The sequence below is a fragment of the Halyomorpha halys genome, unplaced genomic scaffold (assembly GCF_000696795.3).
Source record: "Halyomorpha halys isolate HHAL.00 unplaced genomic scaffold, Hhal_1.1 Scaffold1611.1, whole genome shotgun sequence".
NCBI lineage: Eukaryota > Metazoa > Arthropoda > Insecta > Hemiptera > Pentatomidae > Halyomorpha > Halyomorpha halys.
The window spans coordinates 110,196-124,838 of record NW_027111174.1 but is presented as its reverse complement, the minus strand read 5'-3'; the positions used below and the strand labels follow the sequence as shown (position 1 = coordinate 124,838).

General features: G+C 29.4%; 1 protein-coding gene across 1 annotated transcript in view; it reads right to left on the bottom strand.

Moving 5' to 3' along the window:
- Rbcn-3A (Rabconnectin-3A) overlaps nucleotides 1-14,340 on the bottom strand; it is a gene marked incomplete at its 3' end in the record, with an annotated part of 63,283 nt that extends 48,943 nt beyond the window's left edge. Inside the window, 2 exon segments of the mRNA XM_067049253.1 lie at nucleotides 3,437-3,634; nucleotides 14,116-14,340. Coding sequence (XP_066905354.1) covers nucleotides 3,437-3,634; nucleotides 14,116-14,202 — 285 coding nt within the window.
- Between the last annotated feature and the right edge of the window lie 303 nt (nucleotides 14,341-14,643).

Sequence of the window (14,643 nt, the reverse complement as noted above, 5' to 3'; positions counted from 1 at the left end):
TATTTACAGAAACCTGATTAAATCAGTACAATTGAAGTGATATAGAAAAATACAATACAATACAAAAATTATTTAAGACTGTCATAACAGGGATAGTAGAAGAAGGGAATCATGTTACAGTTCATCAAGTTAATTAGGTCTTTTAACTAGTTTTCCGGAAAAGGAATCTTCCTACAGTAAGCTTATAAAATGGCAGTATTAATCTGAAAAGATAAGTAATTTTAAAAATCATTTTTCGACAGTGAAGAAAATAGCATTTAGGTTGTTATGTCAAATGGAATAAATATTAATCAGATTCAAATGACACAGAGAAGACTTGGATGTAGCACTAAAAATAATTTCCAATGTTATCATAAAAATCTGTTGAGTCTACATCATTCTAGTCAAAGTATAGCATACTTTTGTTTCTAAAAAAATAATTAATAATTGTGTCATTATTCCACTGGAGGGGTTATTGGTATAGAAATCAGATGCATAAAATCCATCTCATAGAATATATAACCGCAAATTTGAATGGAATATGGTCCGGGCGCGGTCAAAAAAACTCCACTAGTAAATAATTATACTATTATTGAGCCAACGTGGTACAGTAGTAGAGTAGCCAACGTTGGCTGAAGAAGCCCTGCAACATGGGGCGAAACATTGGCTCAATAAAAATAGTATACCCATTTACTATTTGAATTTTTTTTTTACCGCACCCGGACCATATTCCATTCATCTATACACACGGCCAATCAATAATCTTCCAACCGCAAATAATTAAAAAAATTAAATAATGAAGAAGATGGTCAAGGTTGCGGTTAAAAGAGAACAACTGTTTATTTGCCAACCTTTCGCCCCACTTTGTAAAGCTTCATCAGGGCTGTTCAAAATAAGAGTTATCGAGACTCACCATCACCATATCGCTGCTCACCCCTCTCTTATCTCTTCTTCAAGTAATTCACCCCCATCTCTCTGCCGCGTAGATTAGAAATTACAGGTCTACAGCTCAACTCACGTATGAACCACACACTTCGAGCCCTTTACAACATTCTGTTCAATAAACCTCTTCGCAGAATGCATCTTCACCTCAATTTCAAAATTTTTCCACTGGTGTTGTGACCCTTCAACCACTTATAATCCCTCTGATAATTCACTCCATCTCTCTCCTACTGTTTCATTTGATAATAAACTGTACCACTGTTTCTCTCTTCTTAAATTACAATTTTCTTTCCATAAATATCACATGTATAACTTATGTAACGTTAATAAGCGCCTTGCAGATAAAACAGAACAGAGAATTGTCCTTCTTAAATGAAAAGTCTCAATAGCTCTAAACTTGAATAGCCCTGATGAAGTTCTACAAAGTGAGGCGAAACATCGGCAAATAAATAGTTTTTAACTATTTTTATTCTTTTTTGACCGCACCCCTGACCATCTTCTTCATAATTTGAAATTATACGATCAATTATTTATATATATAATTTTAAAAATTAGCTTCAATCAAGTTAATCAAAGACTTAATATGGAAATAAATTTCTAGCAGTTCTAAAACTCTTACTAATTATTTGATAAAGTAATAATTATGGAATTTTAGTTCAAACCAGTTATTGAAGCCCAAGGAGTGGTTTAGGACCAACTGGATACTTCACCAAATTATTACATTTGAGCACTCATAATTTAATGTTCTCTAATTTGTTTTATCATAACATTTTCACTAGGATGCACTGTTTAGGAGTTATAGGCAAAAAACCTACACAAATACCTTTTTGGTTACTTTATTAAACAAATACCACTTTGGATACTTTAATAAACTAATTTGTAAGAGCTTTAGAACTGTCAGAAATGAGTTTTCATGTAAAGAGTAGAAGAAACTAAATTTCAAAATTATTTGCAGGTTTATACTTTATGGGTTGGATTTTAAGCGTCAGACTACAATGCTAAATAGTCAAAGCCTACTGTCAAGGCTTCAGTATAAAAATCTTACGATAGCCTGATGGTCATTAGTGACACCATCATCCACCACGATCTTAAAATACCTAATCTTCTTTTAAAATTAATAACATTCCTCTAGGATCTTATTAAAAATCTTATTCCCTGTCATTCTAGCAATATGCCTGACCCGATGGGTGTCATCTGCCAATCATAACAAGTCTTTTTTTTAATATTTTTAATAACAATAATAATAATGTGAACCCCTTCGACCCAACAAAGGTCAGGGGTGCAGTACTTTGTAAGGAAGCACTGTTACAAGACCAACGGTAGCCCAAGGAGGTGATTTGGTCAGAATCATGCTAGACAGCCAGGCACCAACCTGTTAATTAATGGTATCAACTTCATGAGGCTGTGTGAGCTCCGGAGAACTCACAAACCCACAGGCTTAAATCAGGGCTACAATGAAACTGAAAATAATCATCTGCCGCAGCCAGATTCGAAGCCGGGTCGTCCTTAGAGTTAGCAGCATTGTGCCATACCACAGTGCCACTACACTCCTTTTTTTATAATTTTATTGTGTAATATTACAATCTGTCTTATATTTTTATACAATGGTAACAGGGATCACAGAGCTCATTCACACCATATCTACAATTATACATAGATTAAATGATAAGAAAATAATACTAATAAAAAACAAAATTTAACTTTAAGTAAAATAACAGAATCATTTCTATTTACATTCAGCTTCGGGAACTCTGAACCAAGCTCTTCCTTCTCTCAACTGCATCACTGGTATTAAAAGCCAGTAGAGAATGAGTGAGGGCACTAGCAGCTGACACTTGAGTGGAGAATCTGACCATTGCCACAATTACAATATAATTATTTACAATAGGTCTCTGGGTCACAGCCATTTCAACCTTCAGAGAAGATTGTAGGGATGGGTAATACTGGATAGAACATAACAAGTGTGATCTCTGCTATCGACGGGACGTTTATAAGAGTTTCAGTCAGATTCCCTGCTTTAAATAGAATCCCCTGCAAACCTTGCCGCTCCTAATGCCTTCCTTTACTTTCTCTTGTTTCAGTAATGACCGACTATCATCAGACTATCTACTAGGCAAGAGATGAAGATTGAAGATAGATTCATCTTTGGGTTCGCAAGGACTCCTATATCTCCAATTGTTATACCGAGTTAATGTAACTTTATCTCATTTTATGACAGTGATATTTCTTTTCTGATCCTTTGGAGAACAAAAGTTTTCCTATTTGCTTAATTTTATCACTCCGCATTTCTCTGTCCTCTTTTTAAATACCATTTCTCAGCCTAAAATTTTATATACCTCCTTTCTATAACTCTCCCTCTACTAGGCTAATCCTTTATTTCTGTTAACTCCTTACCCATACCTTTCCTTAATACCTCCTCTGCAGTATTCTTTCGAAACAATTCTGCTTTAAAATTAAATAAAATTCTTCAAAGATCAATAGATGATAATAAAAAAAAATTATATATTCAACTTACATGGGCACTATTGTTATGTATTAGAGGTGTAGGTTCAAATATGCAGACTTGATTTTCATAAGCAGCAGCTATCTTGCCAGTATCGGTTGAACAGTCAACGCAACTGATTCGGACATAGTTATGAATCGCTCCCGGGATGATTTGAACTCTCTCGAACGTGCTAGCAAGAATAACTATGTTGCATCCTGCTGCATAAGCCTACATAAAAAAAGAGAAACAAATTATAAAATTTTATCAATCAAAAATATCAATTAGGCTGGTGAAAATAAAAGAGGCATAAGTTAATTTTCCTTTAAAACAAGAAAATGAATGTTTTGTTAATGTACTTAAATAATATATGTAAACAATATATATTATTATTAATATCATATTAATTCGAATATTAGTAAAAGTGTTTTTTAATAATTATAAAAATCAATATGTCAAATACGATAATTTAGACAATATAAATAAACAGTGAACTGTTTTAATTGTGATCATGATGAAATAAATACAATAATTTTCGAACAAAAATATTTAAAATAAAAAAAAAAATTAATAATTAAAAAATATTTATATTTAAAGGGGCAAAATGTTGACTCAAATAAAAATAGTACACCCATTTACGATTTGAGTTTTATTTGACTGCACCCGTACCATATTCCATTCAAAAATATTTAAAGCTATTTCAAGTGAAGTTGAAAATAATAATGAAAAATCACCACAAAGAAATTATCTCAACCAGCAGTGAACTTCAATTGAAATACCCAATAACCAAATATTTATGACATTCATGAAGATTTTATATTGTATAATTAATGTTAATATTTAATCTTATAAATTTAAAGTTGTTTTTGAATATATAAGAAATTAGATTTCTTATATAAATAAATGATGTTTTCTCCTATATTCAAATATTTTTGGAATGAATTAATAATAAAACTCAACTATTAACTTGTAATAGATAATTTACAAAATAATACAATCCAATATTCTAAACCTTAAAAACTAAATATAAACAACAATAAAAAAATTAATAATAATAAAAAGATGACAATATCTAAATAAAAATGTCTATTTTTATATGCCTGTATTCCCCCTCTATATTTTAAGTCGTAGCCACAACTATTTAATGCATACCAATAGGGTTTGCTAGCAGTAGTAGTCTCGATTTTCTCATCGTACAGTATTTTTCCGAGTGTTCAGTATATTAAACAGTTAAAAACTATTCATTATTTTTTTACCACAACCCTGCCATCTTCTTATATTTAAATTAGCTTTCTTAGATTAATTTTACAAAACATTTATTAGAGTAATTCTCAATAAAGAATTTATCATCTAATTTATTTCACACTTGGATTTAAAAAAAAGAAGAAGTTTACTAACTTCATTTACTAGGTTATTTTATATTTTAGAGAGTTAATAACTAGAAAGCAGAATCGAGAGATTTGAAAGGAAAGACCTTCGTACAATTACAGGAGCAATCTGGGACCAGAATCTTAACACATGGAGGAGAAGAACTAACAGCGAACTGCTTGCAGAGACTGGTCAATCAATATCTCATTATATGAAGGCTTAAGATAAGTAGGACTAGGTTAAGATAAGTAGGACATGTGGCACGAAGCAATCCTTCAGAACACCTCTACACAACAATGAATGCCAGTATAGTTGGCAAGAGAACACGCGGGAGGCCAAAAACCAGATGGATAGACATAATCAACGCAGATGTAAAATGCTGCTTGTGGCAAACTAGAAAGCAGTAGCCCAACGTAGGCAGGCGTAGAGAAGGCTGGTTCCGACGGACATTGATCTACAAGGTCTATAAAGCCAAAAAAATAAAAAGTAAGGTCAAAGGATCAAATTAATTTCAACAAACTCTTTTTCATTTGATCCAAAAATTTTCTAAAAATATCAGAGCTAACGAATGAGGATTTTAAAATTTCAAAAAGTCAGATGATGGAATCCAAGCCTTATAAAAATGTTTCTGTAAAGGTTCCTGGTAAACTGATTATTAGTACTAATAAGGGTATTCATGATCTTTAGTTTAACATGTTAAATGGAAAAACTCATGTTAAATTGAGAAATATTTCCATTTTTTATCATGTTAAAACAATATAACATATTAAAACATAAAACATATAATATGGTTGAGAGTCTGTTAAATGGAGAATGACGTCACACAACAGACCAGCTGAGCTCATCATCATTTTGTTTGTTGCCGTAGTAACAAGCAATGTAGTATTATACATATTACTTGCTTATAGTTTGTGTTGAATTGTTTTAAATGTTTTTATTTTTTAATAAAGCAATGGATGATAATAATAATTGTGTAATGACAGTTGTCAATTAGCTCATCTTGATTCTCTTCCTCACAATTTAGAAGATCAACAAGGCACTGAGGGGCCTACTTTCACACAACTTTCATTTTTCACTCAATTTAGGCATGTTATAATAAATTACTTTAATCAAAGCTTAGAAGTAAACAAACATTCTTTTGTTTGTATATATTTTAAGAGAGTTTTTTTTAATTATTATTATTTTTTTTATTTATTTTTTTTAATTTTAGTATGTATGAGATCATTCATCACTATTACCTATTGCCCACAACTGTGTGGCAGATTGTAATATCTATCAATAAATAAATCTAATATTGGAATAAAAAAAAAAAAAAGAAGTAAACAATAATATGAAGATTTGGAAGGAAAGGTTATACAAGTTGCTCAGAAAATCCACTAGGAGCTCTTATGTATTTAACATGACTTTAAATAGGGCTGCACACAATCCTATACTTATAACCTTTAATATGGTTAAACATTTTGTATTTAATAAAACATCATGAATACCCCTAATAGTTAATATATTATATTAAGAAACAAGGATCATCTTCAAATAATACCAACCACTATAAGGATTTCTTTATGAGTCTTTGTAATAATGACAAAAATATTTATATTATAATAACAAAATATTAAAAAAAGAAATTTCTGCAAGGCTATAACCTGAATTATGTTTTTCAGGTATGATTCCCTGTGTGGGTCTCAGTACTACATCGGGGTGTTCTACAGATGGTAGATGTAAAGATGATCCATGAGAATTTCTCAAAAGGCATATTCTAGAGCATTTCTTTAAAATCATAATGATAAACTATGAAGAAGATGGTCAAGGTTGCGGTCAAAAGAGAACAAAATAGTTTTCAACTATTTATTGTCCAACATTTCGCTCCACTTTGTAGTGTTTCATCAGGGCTGTTCAAGACGATAGGTTAAACAGGTAAACAGAGTGATAAATAAACATGAAACTGCATGAGAGTAATATTAGCAAACGCAAATGTAATGGTTAGAAAAGAAAAAGTAAATTGTCCAGCGTAGGCTAAAAAAAAATTGCACGAATACTGTGATGATAATGGAATACGAATGGTGGACTTGATTTAAATAGATACCATGATTTCATTTTAAAAATAATTCCTCAGTCTGAAAATAGTTAATTTTTACAAAGTTTTTGGAAATAAAATTTGTCTTATATAAAATACAGTTGGCAGCACAGGTACAATAGACAAGATAGTCACGATTAATAAAGATTAAGACATAGCTAACAAAGGGAGAATTAGAACCTCTGGTAAGGGCATTAGAAAATTCATTCCGATGATAGAAATTAAACCACTTCCTCTTATAAAGTGTATGATAATACTTACTATATTTACTAAATAAACCTTGTAATTGTTTAAATAAATTAATTAGTAACTAATTTAAGTCTCCAAACAGTCTTTATTATTTCCTTAAAAGTCCAATGTTTCGGCCAATTCGACCATCTTCAAGGACAATCTAATAAATAACACCTTTTATTATACATTCATTTTTAACAATTTAAAAAAAAAACATTATTACTAATAAATTAACATATCTTAATTTAAATTTAAATTTACACCTCAGATCCGATAATTTAAAAACTTTTTGCAGGCTATTCTTCCCAGATCATTAATATCAGTCAAATAACCCTATGAAACAATAAAATAATAAATAAATCATATTAATTTATTAATAAGCTTGTCTTAGCTTATGGTTAATTACCTATTTGGTCACTATTTCAATAATAATGTGTTGATAAGAAATTTATAATAGTTTAAAGTTGATATAATAATTAAAAGTTTTAAATGAAAGGAATATGGTCCGGGTGCGGTCAAAAAAACTCAAATAGTAGAATTATACTTCTTCTATAATTTTATTATAATCTTATTATTTTATTATAAGCTTCCATTATAATCTTCCAAAAGTTTTAAAATTTTGTTACAATTTCATTAATTTTAAAAAGTTTTAATATCAACTTTAAACTATTATAAATTTCTTATCAACAAAATATTATTGAAATAGTGACCAAATAGGTAATTAACCATAAGCTAAGACAAGCTTATTAATAAATTAATATGATTCCCTGTTGTTTTATTGGTTTATATTTATATTTAAGGTATGTTAAATTATTAGCAATAATGCTGTTTGTTAAAAATGAATGTATAATAAAAGCTGTTATTTTTTTAGATTGTCCTAGAGAATGGTAAAATTGGCTGAAACTTTAGACTTTTGAAGAAATAATAAGAGTGTTTGAAGATTTAACGTGGATACTAATTAATTGATTTAAATAATAAAAACCAGTCTCAACAAGTTGAAAAGATCATGTATTAACATTATAATGTTTTTATATAATTATATGATATTGTTTGTTGTTTTAATCTGAAAAAAGATCTTCGAAAATTCAAACTTGTTATTAAAAAAGTTATAAAGAAAGATATCTTTCAGGTTTTTTGAGTTATCTTCGCATAAATGTCAACTCAACTTAGTCAAATTTAATTTTTAATTCTTGTAGGTTTCAATCACTGATTTTTAAATAATTTCTTCTTCAGAATTAACTTAGGGTCAATTTACTCGGTAGATACTCCATAGAAGCAGAATTAAACATAAATTAAAAAAAAAAATTAACAATAAGATATCAATATCAGGATAGATAATTTTGCTTATCTTTATAAAGGAAAAGTGAATCATTTTAATTTAAGTAAACAATATAATCTTTAAAATTTTTGTCATAATGATCCAATATCATTTAGATAGATTGTATCACATAAGAAGTGGAGCACTTTTAAAAATACTTGTACATAACAGAAATCCTTCATCATTTTGAATAAATTTATTTAGTAGGCAAGAATATTGAAGATTTTTTTTTTTTATTTAAACATGATAATACACAACCACGTTCAGTAGTACGATGTTCAGTAGTATCTCAATAATACAGCATTTCACAGTTTAAGATTGCCTCAACTTATATCAAACAGAATATTTCTTCTGGGAAAAAACAACTAGATGAGCTAAAATATAACCTTTCTGATAACTTAGAAAACTTAAGAAAAACATTATATATAACATAACATGTTAAAAACATCTTTAGATGAGACATAGTAGATAATCATACAAAATGTAATAAACTTATTATAGTATGGATATTCATGATCTTTAGTTAATACATGTTAAAGTGAGTTCAACATGTTTAAGTGAGCTAAATGGAAAAATTATGTTAAATGGAGAAATATTCCTTCTTTTAACATATTATAACAATATAACATTTAACATGGTTGAGAGTATGTTAATAGGTGTACTAAATGAAGAATGAAGTCATGCAACAGACCAGCTGAGCTAAATAGGGGAGGAAACAAGGAACAAGTGAGATGGAGAGAAAGATGACGTGACAAAGCTGTTGGAGATTTTATTATTTCATAAAGATTACAAGGTTACTAAACAAATTGCCCAGAAAATCTGCCAGGAACTCCTCTGCAATTAACAGTTTAAATTAGGCTGCTCACAACGCTATACTTATAACATTTAGCTTGTTAAAACTTTTTACATTTAACACAAAATCATGAATACCATCCCTAACTTAACATAATTAAGTGTGTTAAATGGAAAAGTTTTGTAAAATGAAGAAATATTTCCTGCTTTTAGCATATTAAAACAATTTAATATTTAACACGGTTGAGAGTCTGTTAATAAGTTTGCTAAATGGAGAACGACTTCACTCAGTAGGTCAGCGGAGCTCCACACTCTACAACTTATTGTCAATAAAGGCACATGTTATTATAGATTGATTGGTATATATAAAACCACGTTCTGTGGCTTACCATTATAAATTAACTAAACTACTACATTTCTTCCACATCTTTTGTTTTTGAGTATTTTATAGTTATTTGGATCTGGTGAGGGGGGGGGGAGAACTTGGCAAGTGGGCAGTGCCAACCTCTGGCAACTACTCGAGTTGCCACCGCATACTAACTAAGGAGGTAGTGTCAAGATTCATTTCTCGGAACCGCCGAGATCTATCACTCCCAATACCACATCTATGTAGATGATTTCCAAATATATCTGTCCTTCCCGCCTTCTGACCTATTATCAGCTACGGAAAAACTTCAAGAAGATCTGGATGGGATTTGTGAATGGGCGAGAGCTAACAAGTTGAAGCTAAATGTGGCGAAGACAAAGGCAATCTTAATAGGCTCTAATCACCTCCTTAAAACTGTTCCTAATATGCCAACACTGTTCCTACATGATAGTCCCATCAAATTTTACCCCACCATCAAAAACCTGGGAATAACCTTTGATCAAACGCTTTCCTGGAAAAACCATGTATCCAATATCTCCCGCCGTACCTTTTCCACTTTAAAACGTCTAAATTACCTCTGCCACCTATTTGAAACCCGTAGGCTCCTAGTCACTTCTCTAATATATCCCCACTTTGACTATTGCTGTACGGTATATGGAGACCTCGAAACAAAATTAAAAAGTTTGATAAATTACTGTGTACAATTCATCAACGGGATTCCAAGGGATGCCCCGGTTTCCTGTTTTTATGCAGATTTGAAGTGGCTTTATCCTTCCTACCATCGTAAGTATTTCCTGGCATCCTTCATCTTCCAAGTCATCCAATCCTGTCGTCCTTCATGCATCTCCAAGCTCCTTCAATTCAAATCCTCTATTTGTTACCAGTCTTCAGATTTAAACACAAGGGCCCACCGAACCGCTCCCTTCGATAGATTGTTCATTATCCGAGCCTCATCCCTTCTAACCTCCATCGCTCCAATACCCTCCCTACCTTTAAATCCCACCTGTTCAATCATTTCTTATCTATTCAGATCCCATAAAAATGTAAATCAATATAATTGTAAATATGTATATAAACTATTGTATCATTCTTAATTATTTTTACATAATTTTATTTATTTTTTTTATTGTCCAACTGATTAAAGTGAGAAAGTAACTTACAATTATTTTTTTATAATGACTATTTATATTTCTTTGTATTTTTGTTTAAGTATCTCTGAGGCTCCTCAGCCCTCATCTGTCTATTTCTCTGTATTATTCTAAAGCGACTCGTCCCAGAATAAATAAAGTATTATTAATCCAAAAGGGTGTAAGTTATTGAGTTTTCTTATTAATAACAAATATTACAGTTGAAGAATTAATTCTAAATTTTAATATCATTCAAATGTATTTATAGGAATTCAATGTTAATATTATTTTATTTTTATATTTTGGTTAGTAATTATAACTTCAAAATTAGTTTAATTCATTGATAAATCATTGATAATATGGACATTCACTCAACCATGTCAAATGTGAAAGTGTGCTTTAAGTCGAGAAGGGTTTCATTTTTTTGATAAACATAACTGATAACACATTTTACTTCAACTGGATTCATTTTAATAATGGGAAAGGTTCTTATGAGGTTTTCATATTATTATTGTTATAATTTCAATTCTTTTATTCCATTTCCATGAAATGGAAAGTAAGAAAAGGGCTCATAAACATTCTGAAAAGCAATAGACGAGAAATGGCAAAAACCTCTTGTCCATCATCCAGTTAGGGGACCATAAAATGTCCAACTAGATAACATTTTAGGGTTGTAATTAGAGAGAAATTCATGTTTCTAATTAATTAAAATTTAAAATGGGAAATCCTATATTTATAATGCTGATAAATTTAGTTTCCGGGGTGACCTTGTCAACCATGATAGATTCATTTCAAATTATTATTGTGACACTTGATTTTGGAGTAATTTAAAAATTATAATTTAGAGAAACCAACAGCTCATATATTTTTTAGAAGTATAATAAATCTAAATTCTCAATTTGAGGAGTAAGACGATTTCCAGTCGAGACAAAATGAGATATCTGAGAACAGTTTACACAAAGGCTGTAGATCTTTTTTAAAATACGGCCAAAGGATTGAATAAAGATACAGAAACCACTGTTGGATGAAAATGGCAAAACTTTCTTAGTGAAAATGAAGTTATTTGTTTTTCATAATCAACAAATCATATTTATTATTTTTTTTACAGTAGATAGTTTAAAACCTGTGAGGAATTTGATGTTCTGTAAATTATTTTTCAAATCCAAAGCAACTTAAAACCACCATAACACGACTTCTTGATCATGATTCTTCTGGTATATTTAGAAGGCCTGTCAGTTTTTTGAAATCTGCTGATCCTTCGTGTGTGTGTGTGTGGGAGGGTGTGTATATATTTATTTATGTTTATATGACTGCACTTAAAGTTAAAGAAGGAAATAGAGTTCATTTGATTTGAACGGAGATATTAAGTGTTTTGAGAATAATATAAAACATAAAGCAATAAAATGAAAGTTTTTAAGTTATATTATTACTGCATAAAATTAACTTTATGCTAGTATTAAAACTGCACCTAGAAAGTTTTTATAAGATAAAAAATATATAATTAGAATTATGCCTCTATGATCTCCAGCAAATTCTAATAAATTTAAAACATTGAAATCATAATTATACTAAATGCTTCTATTAATTTTATCCTAAGTTAAACAATTATCAAGAATAGTGAAACTTGGTATCTTATTTTTTTTATTATTATTAGTGGACTTAAGCCACTATCATTTCAAGTGGTTTATTTTACATACTTTCATTTGTTTTTAGATTTCATAGGAAATTTAATGTATATGATCAGCAAGAATAATCAAAGTATTTATTGTACGGACACATCAGAAATACACAATATTATCAAACTATTGGTAACAGTAATCACAATTAACTGTTTATTCGTTTACTTAATATGAGAGATTAAAATAATCTACAATGGTTAATGTCAAATTTTAAATTTAACTTTAAATCAACCTGATTAATAATCATTAGTGGTTAAAACTGAATGTCAATATACTTAAATAAAAAATAAAAAAGTTAAAATGTTTTATATATTACTATTATTATAATTATAATTATTTTAAGATATAAACTTTTTTTTTGTAAGAAAAAGATTTAAGAATTGAAGTCTTTGAAAATGAAGGTGAAGAATTTCAAAATATGAAGATAAGTTTTAATGTGACTTTTTAATGCATAATATAGAGCAACACTGTTTTTTAATTATAATGTGAAATATCTAGAAGACCAAATTAAATTTAAAAAATAAAGAGATCATAAAATTATTATTTATAATGAGATTGACATTCAAAAAACATAAAATAATTAATTAAAGTTATATTTCATAAATGACTCAAGTTTTGTTTTTGCAATTTTAAAAAAAAACTAAAGTAATATTTACAATCAATATTAAAAAAATGGAAAAATTATCTTTTGAGTAGCTAAAATGGTTCACAACTAAAATCAATTAATGTTCTACAAGGATGGGGACCAATTAAACATATTTAGTTAATGACATATCAGTAAACATCCCATCACAGTTACAAATATTGAGCACAGAAGTAAAAGTAAAATCATTTGACTTAGAGAAATATTATTATTATATATTACACTGACTTAAACAATTATTAATTCTGCAATATAAAGGAAAGTTCATTAAATACTTAAAAAGTTAGTAGTGCATGTACTATGTAATCAGAAAGTGGTTGGTTTAGATTTTCTTTTTTAGCATACTTCTAATTTTAAATCAAATCTCTAGCCAAAGTCAGAATTCAAGAAAGATATAAGATGATTTAAAAACTTAAAAAGAGATATATTCTCACAACAATGGATTGTTTTCAAGGTCTCTCTGAACAGAAAACAATAGGAAATATGCCCTAATAAACTAGAAAAATTACTATTCACTTTGAATGAAAAAATAAATTAGTAATTAAAAAAAAAAGTTAGTTTCCAGAATGTTTTATGGAATGAAGGGTTTATCAAAAATAGGATGAAAGAATTGGCAGCAAAACAAGGCCCTGATAACAACTTTGTCAATTAAAAATATTAATTAATTAATTAAGCTAGTACTAAAATGTTTAAGTGTTACATAAGAGCTGAGTTGACAAACAGTTCATACAGAAAAAGTAAACAATTTTATCTTTGAGAAACAAATTATAAATGTTATGAAGATATGATCTGGGTGATAAGCCACAGAACAGTCAAGTTCCAACTGAACTTACTTATCAATTCTCTATGGAAAAGTCTGAAACGAAAAACAAATTACCAATGAACCTAACGAAAAATGTATCACAAAATAAAAAATGAATTCACTTAATATCCATTTCAATGTGATCATATATATTAATCAGATTAAAGAAATAAATAAATAAATTTGAGAGTAATATATGACACATTAGGAGGTAATATAGGATCAATTTATTGATAGATTGTATTTAACCTAGTTTTATTGGATTTTATTCTGACAAACCTTAACCTATTATTTGCCTTTAATAAACTTACAGTAAATGGTATCCCTTCAACGCTTCCCACTGCAAAACAGTGGTCTCCAGCATTACAGGCACCACTTAAAATTTGATGACAATTCATAATTGTAAGTCAGTCCTGGTTGATGTAGATCAGGGAAACAAAGATGTCAAGTTCCTTTAGCTTATATTTTCTCATCACAGCACTAAACTGCCACGTTAGGTGTCATAATAAAAACGCAGTCAATAATCTGTTAAAATACATTTCACATTTAAGTGTGTACTCCAATTGGGCTCCCTATCAAACACATCACGGAGGAGGTTTCGATTTCTTGGGTTACTCCCCACCTCCGTCTCTCCCCCCACTCTCGAAATTATTTCAACAAAAACAAGATACCTTTTAGAATATTTATAACTAGTTTCTTCCTACGTTACATACAAAGAGAGGAGTTTTCACTTCATGACTAGATTGAATTCATGATATCCCTCATGTTTCATTTAAAAAATGATATTTTGACAATACTACTAAAGTTAAATTGAACCCGAAACACTAAGTGATATTATT